Below are 13,125 nucleotides of genomic sequence, written 5' to 3' on the forward strand. Positions count from 1 at the left end.
TGTGTGTGTGTGTGTTGAGTTAATGAAGACAGTCTGTGTCTTTCTGTCAGGGGTGGGGGGGTTCCGGTGGTTGCCATGGTGTCAAAAAGCAGCTGTCACTCAGACAGGAGGCAGTGATGGAAGCGTGATGTCATTGGTTACCGCAGAAACACCATGGTGAGAAGACCTGAGAGAGAGAGAGAGAGAGAGAAAGAGTTTCCTCCCTTATCTCCTTGTTTATTTCTCTACCTCCTCCTTTCCTCCGTCATCACACAGACAGACAGGTGTGTGTGTTACCAATTGTGTCTGTTACAGGTGTGTGTGTTACCCAGTGTGTAGGCACAGGCCAGCTTCTGATTGGTGGACACGTGCAGGCAGTGTGGAACCATTGAACTGCTCTCGGCGTGGAGGGGGAGCATCAGCACTGCGACACACACTACCGCGACCATCACACACACCACCCACTGAGACACACTGCGGACAGCTACACACACGCACAAAAACACACATCAGTACAAACAATGAAACACTGAGCTGAACAAAATCAATGATAAAGTCCAACACTGTGTCCATTACAACAAAGTCAACTACAACTCCCAGACTGCCCTGCTTTAAGAACCATCCAATCAGAGAGCTTCAGACTCTTGCTGATGTTGGGGTGAAGTTAGAGGTTCGTCTATGGAATCATCTCCACAGCAACAGCCACTGAGACTCATGGTTACTGTGCTATTATACTCCTTCCATACCTCGTTTCCTTGTCTCCTCCTCTCCCTCATTGTTTCCTTCTCTCCCTCCTTGTCTCCTCCTCCCCCTTCTTTCACTTTCCTTCCTCCTCTCCTTCCTTGCCCCCCATGTCTTCTCCTCTCACTGTAGGAGCTGAATGAAGTCTCCTCCCTGTGGATCAGTGATCACCTGTACAGGTAGGCAGCTGCAGGTGTTTTTGTGTGGGCACCAAGAGAGGAGACAGAGGAGTCAGAGCAGACAATGCCCTCTGTTGGCCTCCTCCTCCTCCTCCTCCTCCTCGTTTACTCCTTCTCTCCTCTTCTTCCTCTCCTCCTCTTCCTCCCCCCTCCTCTCCTCCTCTCAGCTCAGCCCAGATCTCCCGTTCTCCAACCTGGCCTCCTCCCTTGACCTCCATGCGGAACCGGTCTCTGCGGCCCCAGTTACGAGGTGAGATGTCCAGGTGACGCACCACCCTGAAAGAAAGGGAAGTGACGTCATAAATTGAACCGTTTTAAAGGTGAACTGATTTTCCACAGTGCGTTTCCAGGTGTTGGGGACAACGACAACGGATTTATAGTCTATGTAAAGTTTCATCATTGCCGGTTAAAGTTCTGTCAGAGCTGGTTAGATTGAAGCTGTTGACAGTGACGATCAGCTTTTCCTCCATTTCGCTTGAAGTTCTTTCCTGTAGCTGAGTTCAGCAGAAAACAACTTTCGAGCCACCGCGGGTGTTTTAGTCTGGAATCGTGACGGGCAGAACCAGCTTGTTGTTTGTTGTTTGTTATTTCACCATGAACGGCAGCCTGTCCCATCCCCAGTGTTTGGCTTTATAAATGGGGGTTAGTAGAAGTAACAGGAGCAGCAATAATAAATGAAGCTGTGTTTGTATTTCAGTGGGATTAAGAACTTACAGGTCAACGCAGGATTTTGCTCGGACGCTCCCCTCTGCCTCCACCACTCTGTAGAGCGAGGGAGCAGTACACAACACTGAGAGAGAGAGAGAGGAGGTTATCTCCTGTAGAGTCAGCAGGGGGCAGTGTGTCCCCGTTATATATACACAGAGACAGACTGGCAGCGAGACAGACAGTTAAAACAAACAGGTACTGACTCTTGAAGCTGATCCTGAATCTGTACGGGTTGTACAGAGTCAACACTCTCCTGTGTGAGTTTCTCTGGTCGGAGTAAAACACCAGCTCAGTGGGGAACAGGAAGACAGGCAGCGGGGACACCACACCTGGCTCCCCTCCCGTCTCACCTCCCATCTCACCACCCGTCTTCCCCCTTCCCGCCTGTCTCACCACCACCTGCCCCCTGTTGTCTGTCCTCCCCCCCTGTCCCTGTCCGTCGTGGATGTCCCTCCTCCTCATTGGTCCACCCTGTGTGGTGCCCCACCCTCGGCCATGATCCGAGTGCTGTCATTGGACGAAGTCTGATGTCACAGCATCGCCACCTGCTGCAGAAAGAAGTGAACAAATAAAGATAATATTACGATAAAACGTTAATGTTTCCTGTTGTTTATAATGACCCTGAATAAAAACGTAACAGTGTTTAGAGCCAAAACGCGGTTGTCATCTCATATAGTAGTCTAACGTTAGCCCTATTATGAGACACTTCACTGAGGTGATAGCTGGCAATGTAGCCAGCTGTGCTGAGCTAAACAGCTATGGTAACTTCCGAGGCTGTTTAACGTTTAGTGTCAGGTACTAACATTAATATAAAAATATAACAATACAAAACGATACACTTTATTGCCTTGTCTCTGTCTTGCTGCACACGTGTAACCACCTCCACAGTAAACTGACATGATCATACACTCGTCCTCTCTCCACGTAGTCATTGTTGCTGTGTGGCGCTCAGCTACACAATGTTAGGTCGACACAATAGACAGGCTGCTTATAAACTGCCTATCACAGGTTCCGATGCGTTTGAGCCCAGCACAGACTTTTCTGTTTCAGCTGCTCACTGCTCAGTGACGGCATTTTTAAACCTTTTTTAAAACAACAATGACAAACATTTACCGTTTCTTAGTTTTCTCAGTAAAATGTCTATAGATGGGTTTTGAGCTGCAGGTCGGACAATAAAACATATCTGAAGACGTGACCTTGGTCTGTGGGAAATTACAACAGACAGTTTTCACTTTCTTCTGGCCTTTTATAGACAAAACAATTAAACAAATAATTGAACACCACCGTCAAATCAATCAAAAATGAAAAAACAACCATTAGTTGCTGCCCAAAACATTTTTTTTAAAGTAAGACTATGCCCTTTATTTTAATAATATTATTATTTTATATACTTTTTTTCTACTTCTAAGAATATATTTAAGTATTTGGAGCAGGCCTTTGGTGTAATGTTATGATGAATTTTTATTGTAACATAGCATATCTTTCCTGTATTGTTGTATTATTCACGCTGTTGTTCGCGCAATGTTCAATATATTTTAAAAAGTCACATAGAACACCCTGCAGTGATTTGGAAAATGTGACTGGAAAACTTGATGAATAAACCAAAAATCTTGGTGGAAATTTCTAAAAAATATATTTCCATGTTTGGAGAATCCGCGACCTCATAGTGACACCCAATAATTAATCGATAATAAACTTAATTATTTCACCAATTTCCCACAAACCGCTATCAATTAAATTTTGAAAATGAACCTCACTTAACTGGATCGATTTGAAAGTGGAGAAATGAAAATCAGTAATTTAATCTGACTGGTCTGTTCATTGATCTTTTGATTTGATTCACTGAATACTGATCAGCACTTATTTAAAATCTAACTTTAGGTTTTTAAAAGTAAGACTATGCCCTTTATTTTAATAATATTATTATTTTATATACTTTTTTCTACTTCTAAGAATATATTTAAGTATTTGGAGCAGGCCTTTGGTGTAATGTTATGATGAATTTTATTGTAACATAGCATATCTTTCCTGTATTGTTGTATTATTCACGCTGTTGTTCGCGCAATGTTCAATATATTTTAAAAAGTCACATAGAACACCCTGCAGTGATTTGGAAAATGTGACTGGAAAACTTGATGAATAAACCAAAAATCTTGGTGGAAATTTCTAAAAAATATATTTCCATGTTTGGAGAATCCGCGACCTCATAGTGACACCCAATAATTAATCGATAATAAACTTAATTATTTCACCAATTTCCCACAAACCGCTATCAATTAAATTTTGAAAATGAACCTCACTTAACTGGATCGATTTGAAAGTGGAGAAATGAAAATCAGTAATTTAATCTGACTGGTCTGTTCATTGATCTTTTGATTTGATTCACTGAATACTGATCAGCACTTATTTAAAATCTAACTTTAGGTTTTTAAAGTAAGGACTCTGTATAATGTTTATTTGGTTAAAACATCTTTAAAAACCTCCCTCACGGAGACAAACAGGTGAATCTAACCCTAAATAGTAGGGAATAGACACAATAAACTGATTCACTGTTTATATTTCCTATTATTCCACCTTAAGGAAGTATAATGTAGTTAAGTTTTCTGTCAATACACAGTCTTTAACATCCTGCTTTATATTTAAGAGTATCAACATGCACTGTAAAACCTTCCAAATATGATTTATCGTAATAAAATCTATTAAAAACAAAAGACAACAGACTTTTGTTGTGAAACGGTCTGTTTTTATCCGGTGAGGTTAGCTAACGCTAGCTGCTCCGTCACACCGACCCGCCAAACAACCTTTGAAGTAACGTAAACGACTGTGCAGAAAACATGAGCGGCAGCTGTAAAAGTCCATCGCGATACATCTGCCCTCGGACTGAGTCAGAACTCAGTTAAATTCAACAGAAACGACAGTTTAGTGTCTCTACTCACCGTCGGCTGTTTCTACTTCCTCAGCAAGCTGCTGCATTTGACAGCTGCCGCCCAAGCTGCAACTCTCAACCAATGAGTGTCCAGGAAGAGACAGCAGTGGTTTTCTATTGGATGAGAGTCACGTCAGTCAAATTAGTTTTATGACGAAGTGTTTACATTGTTTATGACAAATTATCGTATAAATATAAAAATATAATGAAATTTAATTAGTTAATTGAATACATGTATAATTAAATACGTACGTTTTCATGATTAATTTAATAGAATTAATACGCTTGTTGGATATAATCTATAATCTATGAGTTGCCAGGATGTAAAACATAACTTGAGTAAAAAATAAACTAAGATAAAAGTATTTATTCAATCTCATCGAATCAATCAAAAGGACATTCAAAGACAACACTGTATTTTTGTGCAGTTTATTTTTCATTATCTTCCTTGAATTTTATGAATTTTTACTTTAAGATAGCTTTTTACTTATTACTCCAAATTTGTCTAACTTCTTAATAGCTTATCTATTTTTTATCACTTAAATTTCAAAATTGTATGTATTTATGAATTATTTATCTGTTGATTGGTTCGTTTTGTATTTGTATTTATTCTCCTAATGAGATACATTTTTTTTGTATTTATATATCAATAGAAAAATGGTTTAGAAGTTTATACAAGTGGTGGATCGACCTGAAACTATGTATGTTTTACTTTATTTTTATGATTAATTTTTAATCATTGTTACCATAATTCTATATGTTTGTAATCATTTTATTTTTCTAAATTGTATGCATCATTTATTTATTTATTTATTTATTTATTTATTTATTTATTTTCTTTAAATTTCTCTGGGCTGTGCTGAAGCTGCTGTTGCTTTCAGGTGCTGTCGGATATATAACACTACTCAGGTTACAGTAAACAAATAAGTCGTAGAAGGAAAGATTTCTGTTCCATTTTTCCAGATTTCTTTTGATATATTGTTTGATTTTGTTGTTGAATAAACTGAAGACGGGCTTAAACGTGTTAAATGTATGTGTATTAATATGGAAGTTTGCTACTAAAAATAGATATAAGCCTAACAACAATAGATATGGGAGCTTTTTCACAATGTATGTCTGGGCTAACTAAATGTACATTTAACGTTGATTTCAATTTTTAAAGTTTAAAATTTTCTGTATTTTTATAGCAGCCCGAATGAATTCTCTTTAAAAAAAAAGTAATACTGCATCCATGACAAGTCATATCTAGGAGACAGACCGCAGATGTACGAGCTGCGGAGGGGACCCTGAAGGCAGTATAATAATCGTCTCTGTTCGTCGATCTTCGTGCTCCTCGTCCTCGCCTCCTGATTGGTTCGCGGGGCTTCGTGTCTCCGGACGTGCCTACTCTAGAGTCACCTTGCCCTGACTGGTGCTGCTTCGGGTGCTGCTGCTGTACCGGGGAGAGAGCGGGTGGACCGTCCGGCCCAGAGGCACACAGGCAGCGGGAATCTGACCGGCGACTCTGCGGCTACTGACCGACCGGGGGAAACATGGCGGAGGGAAAGCCCAAGACCTCTCCGAAGGCCATCAAGTTCCTATTCGGAGGCTTGGCCGGGTAGGTGCTACTGTTGGCTGTCATGCTAACGTGCTAATGTCAGCGGTGCGGCTGCTAACAGAGGAGCGAACACACTGCAGCGTTATTTTGGTGAAATACGCCTTTAAATTACAATTCACTGTCGGGTTTGTAAGAAAAAACACGGACCGTAACGGCCCCGTGAGTGAGGCTGCACTGACATTACCTGTTAGCTGCTAATGCTAACGCCCTGTGACGGTGTTATGGCAAAATGTGGTCCCCCTTCGGCTCGTGTCCCCTGGCATTAACCTGAACCAACCTTTAACCCAGAACCCAGCTAGCGCCCCCTCGTTATAACCTAACGGTAACCGGGGCCTTTCCATGCGGGACGACCACCGTGACGCCCATCGACAGATTCCCTCACAGAGACATTAACGCCACATATTTGCAGAGAGTTCCGTTCAAGAAACGTCGTAGATGTGAATTATTTTATCATTGGAAAAGGTCATTACATTTAAGTCCATTACCACTTTGTTTGATAATACTGCAGTGTGGTGATGCAAGTTAATTCTGGAAAAAAAGTTAAGAATGGATAATATATATATTTATATTTTATATTTTGTTCAATAAATGTCAATAATTGTCGTAAATATTATACTTTTAACATGCTCAATTAAAGTGTATTTGCCTAAATCTTGAGACACTTCGTATTTAAGCTAGACAGACATTTAGTCTGCTCATTAATTTGGAAAAATCTACTCTACCTATGTACTTAGGCCTCAGGGGCCTTTCTGGTGGGCAGCTCCAAAGAACCCTTTGCTAGTGCATAAAAAAAATTCTCCCACCACGCGAAACAAAAAAAAAAAGACATTCCACCTCCACTGCTACAAGTTCCATCCTAAAGGAAACACTGCAGCCGCAGAACACCATTGAAAACAGTGTTTAAACAGTCTGTTTTGACCTGGGTCCTGTTTAACAGGTAGCCTCTTAGCATGCTAACTGTTAGCAGATTTGTGAGTAGTTGTCTTGTATTATATAATGAAGGTAAGTAACGAGTTCTAGAGCTAATGCACAACTGTGTATAACCCGCCTCAGACAGTGCAGATGATGTGTCCATATGTCCTCACGTTCCTTGAGCCTTCTGCTCAGCAGCTGTCCACAGACGACCACAAAATCCTTCTGACTTGTAACCAGACTCATGGATCCCTTTTTTTTAAAAACCGGACCAGATCTATAAAGGATGTGTACACACTAAAGTCAGATATAAAACAGAATTAGAACACCTCACACACACTTCAGACCAGCGTATTCATGGTTTCACAGCGCAGTCTAAGGCTGATATTGGATTTGGAGATTAAAAATAAGGAGAGAAACTGAATCTACACAATAAAACATCGGTTACTTCTTCAGTAGGGCTGCAGCAGTTGGTCTGTTACTCAAATTGTGGATCAACATAAAGTGAAAAATGCCAATGATTTGCCTCTTAAATGGGATCATTTGCTCCTTTTTTCTTATTTTACGTTAAGGTAAATTGTGTATATTTTGCTTTTGGACTGATGGGTGCACAAAACAAAACTTTTGAGCTGTTAATGTTTTCTAGACCAAATGAGAGAAACTCAGTAATTAGACTTTATAATGTGCAGCCCTTGTTATCAGCGACGTTAGCACTGATTGTGGGAATCTTTTTTTTTTTTTTTTTTTTTGTGTGCAGTCTACGCAGTGAGCTCATAAAACAGAATCAAAGCTCCACAGACGAAAACAATGTGTACTCATATTTCTGACTTTATGTGAACATACAGCTTTATTTGTCTGGTGTCTAAACACTTCCAGGCTTATTCCCTGAATGTGAAAGCGACTAAAAACTTTATGACCTACAGAGGTTTTTTTTTATGCATTGACAGAATGTCCTCAACCTGGATTACAACAACCTCAGTGAAAATATTTTCCCTGATTTTGTTGCTCCAAAAACGGAACCAGAGGTGTCTAGTATCACTGTCAGGACTGGTTTGCTGTTACCTTTCATAGGATGTAAAACTAGGGGGGTTTGTACTAGAGACGGTTGCGTTAATTGGTGGAAGAACCTGGTTTTAGGCCTTCACAGCTCCAAATCCTGGAGGTCTGACTCAGAAATTTTAATGATGATGAACTTGAAATGTTGATATGCTGAGTTAAAAAGTTTAACAGGAGATTCAGACAACTCGGTCCAACTACTCAAGAGCCGCCTGCTGCAAAGACTCTCCACTCTCAGCAGAAAACCTCTATTTATTTTACACAGAATGCTGTGTCTTCTAAAACCTTCATAAAACCATCTTTGACTGACTGACATCTGCCTGCAGAGAGAAAATTAACCTGACGAGAGCCAATTAATTAACTATGGCTGAGCACGGTTATTGTTACCGTACCAAAAAGATCATGTTTGTAACAGAAAAAGCAATGAAAATGCAAATATTGAGATAGGAAAGAAAACAAAAGACACCAGACAAGACATAAAATAAAAACACATGCCTGATTTTAAGCGGAAGTCCAGTGTTTAACCTCCTCCTGCAGCGCCCCCTGCTGTGTGGACACTGGTGTTTATAAGTGCTGCTGTTGTTTTGTAATTAATTTTGTTTTTATTACAAACAAATGCAACATGTGAACACTAAAAACCATTTCACAGCATTTAACATTTTCTTTGACATCCAAAAATATTTTACTGTCGTTGCAACAAAGAAAAAGTTGAATAAAGAATAAAATGTTTTTAAACTTAATTTCCCCCCAAAAAAAGGAATGTGAATTGAATGCCCTGTATTTTCATGGTGATAAATAAATGAGGTAATTTCTGCTCATACATGGTGCAGTGGTTAGAAGGTTCTGGGGTTGAACTCTGTGCGGAGTTTGCATGTTCTCCCCCTTCCTGCGTGGCTTTCCTCCGGGTTCTCCGGCCTCCCCCTCCAGTCCAGAAACGTGCAGGTTAATTGTCGACTCTCGATTCCTCGTAAGCCTGAATGCTTTTTGCCTCTATGGCTTTGTTCAGACTGGAGGCAAATCCAGTTTGTTTCTCACATCACATCCTCAGGACAGACTGTCCACACTGTTATTTGCAATTGATCAGATCGGATTTATGTGTCCCGACGTAAACAACCTATCTGCATGGTTTGCTATAGTGACAACGTAGTCGTAGCTACGCTGGCGACGCGGTAGGATCCTTCCAGCTTTGCCCGAACAGAAGCCTCCCCCTCAAAGTGCAAGCAGACAATTTATTTCAGCGTCCGTCCGCAGACTGTTGTTCTAGTTGTCCTCCATAGCGCCCAAAAACTGTAATCTCTGACAGCGCTCTGCTGGTGGCAGCATGGATTCTGGGTGATTGTGAGCCGCTTCTAGAGTGACACAAAAGACGCTTTGAAATCCGATTTGAGCGGTCAGAGCATCCGGACTGAGACGTGTCTGTTCCGATCGGAATCGCATTTCAAACCACCTCCGAATGTGGTTTGGATCCGATTTACAAAAATCGCATTTCACATGGTGTTTTTTTTTTTTTTTTTTTTTTTTGTGTGTCGGCCCTGTTATAGACTGCCGACCTGTCCATGGTGTACCCCGCCTATTGCCCAGTGTCAGCTGGGATCGGCTCCAGTGTGTACATTGTAAAAAGTGACTGCTGACGTTTCCCACCCTCTGTCTGTCACAGCAGCTGCACGTCTGTCCCTTAAATGTCATGACCCCCCCAAGCTGTGCACAAACTTTAAAACATCTCAGGAGCGCACACGTCATTCATGCGCGGCCTTCGAGGAGTGTGCACGAGAATTTAACATGTCCATGAGTGTGAGGGACAGCTGCTGGTGTCTGAGAAGATGTCACCTTGGACACTAAGAAACTGTGATGGACTTTTTTTTTTTTTTTTCTGACATAGTATCAACTGAGTGATTAACCCAGGGTTGCAACTCATGATTAATTAATTATCAGTTAATCTGTTTAATCAATATTATTTAATTTAATTTTTTTTATTTTTTTGGGATGAATTGTTTTATATCGGAGGTGATGCCTTGTTCTGTCCGACCAAAAGTCCAAAACCCAAAGAGAAAAGATGCAAATCGTCACAGTTGAGAAGCTGGAAACAGCAAATATTTGACATGATTTTCTCCAAACGTGACTAAGATGATTGTTCGATTATCATAATAGTTGCTGAGTAATTTTCTGTGCATCAACAAGTTGATTAAACGACTAATTGTTGCAGCTCTAATGTACCTAACTACACTTAAGAAATTCTAGAATTGACCAAACTGCTAACTAAATGATGTGGTCAGAAATCTCTTTAAATGATTCAGTAATTATCAGATGTTGTATTGGGAATGTTTAGACTGTGTACGTACGGTAGTAGAACGGCTTGAACACACAGGTAATAAACAGATAAAGGCCATCACATCTTGACAGTGAGGCCTCAGTCTGTTACTCACTTTAACAAAAACGTTTTAATAGGTTTGCATATGGATCTGGGGCCCACAAAATCATGTGATTAAAAAATGCTTGTTACATCACCCAGTGGATTATGATTATTTTGACCCCCAGTCTGACATGAGGCCACTTAAGCTGTTCACTAGCACTAAAGCACAGGCTATTGTTAACACAACAGTACAGTCTGACTCCAGTCTTGTTATTTTAATAATTGGTTGGGGCATCTTCAGGCTGAACCCTGACCTTCTGATCAGTTGTTATTTATCACAGTACGAGCTGTTCTACCTACTGGTAACAGTCTGATATCACTGTAGTAACTCTGATAACGGTCTGTTGATCATGTAGTTTTACTGTATCAGAGAGGGAAAGGGCTGATGTTAATCTTCTTATCAACACATGCCATTAAAACCAAAGCCAACAATGTTGTTCTGTAGTTCTCAATACTTCCCTACTCAGTCTGTGACACTCAGCTTCAAGCCCACTGGCTCCTTGTCAAGTCATCTTTTATGAAAGTAAAAGGCTCAGTAATTTCCTAAAACAGCAGGTGGACTCAACGGTAGGATCATTTTGGAGGCTGCAGTTTGTGGTGCAGTTTAGCTGTACTGCGTTATGTTGACAGGTGTTTCTATTATTTTGCCCCACATCATTCAAATCAGTGAGGGGGAGATAAACAACAGACACACCTTTTATGTATATTGCAACAGTCCAATAGCACCAAAAAACTACATCCTCCAAAATGATAGTAAAGTCAACCCCCCCATCCCCCCGTGTCACTAAATACTGAACATTAGAACCTTCACGAAGGAGGATTTATCGCAGGACTGTTTGATCGGACTGACATAGTTTTAGCCGGTTTTCCTAAACTAGCAAACGAGTGTATATGTGGATGAAGTGTTGCTGTTCGGCAGCCGACTCTAAAACCCGCACTAATCACCTTCACCTCCTTGTCACGCGTCTTCCTGCTACCCTGTCTGTCTCTCTGTGAAGGCACAGCAGCACCAGTCTAACTGTGACTGCTGTCTGTATGTCAGTCTGTCTCTCTCCTGGATTGAATAACTTTTCTTTTTTCTCTGTCTGTCGCTCTCGCGATCTGTCTGTCTTTCCAGGATGGGTGCGACAGTCTTTGTGCAGCCGTTGGACCTGGTGAAGAACAGGATGCAGCTGAGCGGTCAGGGAACGAAGGCTCGTGAATATAAAACCAGTTTCCACGCTCTGTTATCCATCCTGAAGAACGAAGGAGTTCGAGGCATCTACACTGGGTATCTACCACTTCATTTATTTAAGTTCTCATCTACCACTTCATTTACCTCTTCATCTGACTCTTCATTTTTACAACTTCATTTATCTAACACTTCATGCAAAGCTTAATTTACCACTTCCTTTAGCTAACACATCATATTCCACTTCATTTACCACTTCATTTATCTAACACTTCATGTAAAGCTTCATTTACGACTTCAATTAGCTAACACCTCCTCTTCCACTTCATTTACCACTTCATTTAGCTAACACTTCATTTAAAGCTTCATTTATCTTACACCTCATTTAACACTTAATTTACCTCTTCATCTGACGATTCATTTACCACTTCTTTTATCTAAAACTTAACGCTTCATTTAGCATTTCGTTTATCTAACACTTCATATAAAGCTTCATTTACGACTTCAATTAGCTAACACCTCCTCTTCCACTTCATTTACCACTTCATTTAGCTAACACTTCATTTAAAGCTTCATTTATCTTACACCTCATTTAACACTTAATTTACCTCTTCATCTGACGATTCATTTACCACTTCTTTTATCTAAAACTTAACGCTTCATTTAGCATTTCATTTATCTAACACTTCATATAAAGCTTCATTTACCACTTCCTTTAGCTAACACATCATCTTCCACTTCATTTACCACTTCATTTAGCTAACACCTCATCTTCCATTTAATTTACCTCTTCATCTGACACTTCATTTACAACTTTATCCAACACTTCATGTGCTTTTAAAACTACCTTTTTGATTGTGTATTTCTTTGTAACAAATTTAAAGCTACTTAATTGACATGACTACAGTTAACTACAGCAGTTTGATCAGGGTTTACGGTGTTAAGTATAATAATTCAGAAGCTTATTTATTAAAAATAAAGACAGCAAAGTGTTTTTTTTCTGTCTCTGTCAGTCTGTCAGCAGGTTTGTTGCGTCAGGCGACCTACACGACGACTCGCCTGGGAATCTACACCATCCTGTTTGAGAAGATGACTGGAGCTGACGGACGACCGCCAAACTTCTTCCTCAAGGTACGAAACTTTTTACAGTTTTTACCGGACACAAGTGTGAAACTGTGGAAACGTTAATGGATGAAACAGAAAATGTAGTGGTAGAGGTTGCAAATCAGAAAAAGATGGAATACAATGTGCACTGAAAGCAGCTGAAGTGTCAGTTGAACAGTAAGCACTGAGAGCACTTAAAGTGAAAGCTGAATAGGAAGCATTGAAAGCAGATGAATTAGATTTGCTCGGTCACAGATCTGACAAAACGAAGAAAGTAACAGTGTCAGTTGAACTGACTGCTACTATCATCATAATGTTCGGACTGAAACCAACAGTCGAAGG

General features: G+C 40.4%; 2 protein-coding genes across 7 annotated transcripts; one reads left to right on the top strand and one right to left on the bottom strand.

The window, feature by feature from the left end:
- Positions 1-5: 5 nt before the first annotated feature.
- LOC120797292 (motile sperm domain-containing protein 1-like) lies at positions 6-6,331 on the bottom strand. 6 transcript variants are annotated; one of them, XM_040140841.1, is made up of 7 exons: positions 5,792-5,858; positions 4,544-4,647; positions 1,811-2,152; positions 1,614-1,689; positions 892-1,175; positions 308-463; positions 6-166 (listed from the first exon to the last, which is right to left on the bottom strand). In XM_040140841.1, exons 3-7 carry the CDS (start codon positions 2,067-2,069, stop codon positions 138-140), a joined length of 804 nt encoding a protein of 267 aa, XP_039996775.1. In that variant the 5' UTR covers positions 2,070-2,152; positions 4,544-4,647; positions 5,792-5,858; the 3' UTR covers positions 6-137. The 6 variants fall into 6 exon arrangements, with proteins under 6 accessions (XP_039996775.1, XP_039996773.1, XP_039996777.1 ...); XM_040140839.1 differs by having other exon boundaries at positions 1,811-2,155; XM_040140843.1 differs by lacking the exons at positions 4,544-4,647; positions 5,792-5,858 and adding an exon at positions 6,315-6,331 and having other exon boundaries at positions 1,811-2,155.
- On the top strand, positions 5,887-12,867 carry LOC120797751 (mitochondrial 2-oxoglutarate/malate carrier protein-like). The gene is made up of 3 exons (XM_040141601.1): positions 5,887-6,130; positions 11,626-11,778; positions 12,693-12,867. The coding sequence occupies exons 1-3, from the start codon at positions 6,066-6,068 to the stop codon at positions 12,865-12,867; spliced, it is 393 nt and encodes a 130-aa protein (XP_039997535.1). The 5' UTR covers positions 5,887-6,065.
- Positions 12,868-13,125: the final 258 nt, after the last annotated feature.

The sequence above is a fragment of the Xiphias gladius genome, chromosome 12 (assembly GCF_016859285.1).
Source record: "Xiphias gladius isolate SHS-SW01 ecotype Sanya breed wild chromosome 12, ASM1685928v1, whole genome shotgun sequence".
In the NCBI taxonomy this organism is placed as follows: domain Eukaryota; kingdom Metazoa; phylum Chordata; class Actinopteri; order Istiophoriformes; family Xiphiidae; genus Xiphias; species Xiphias gladius.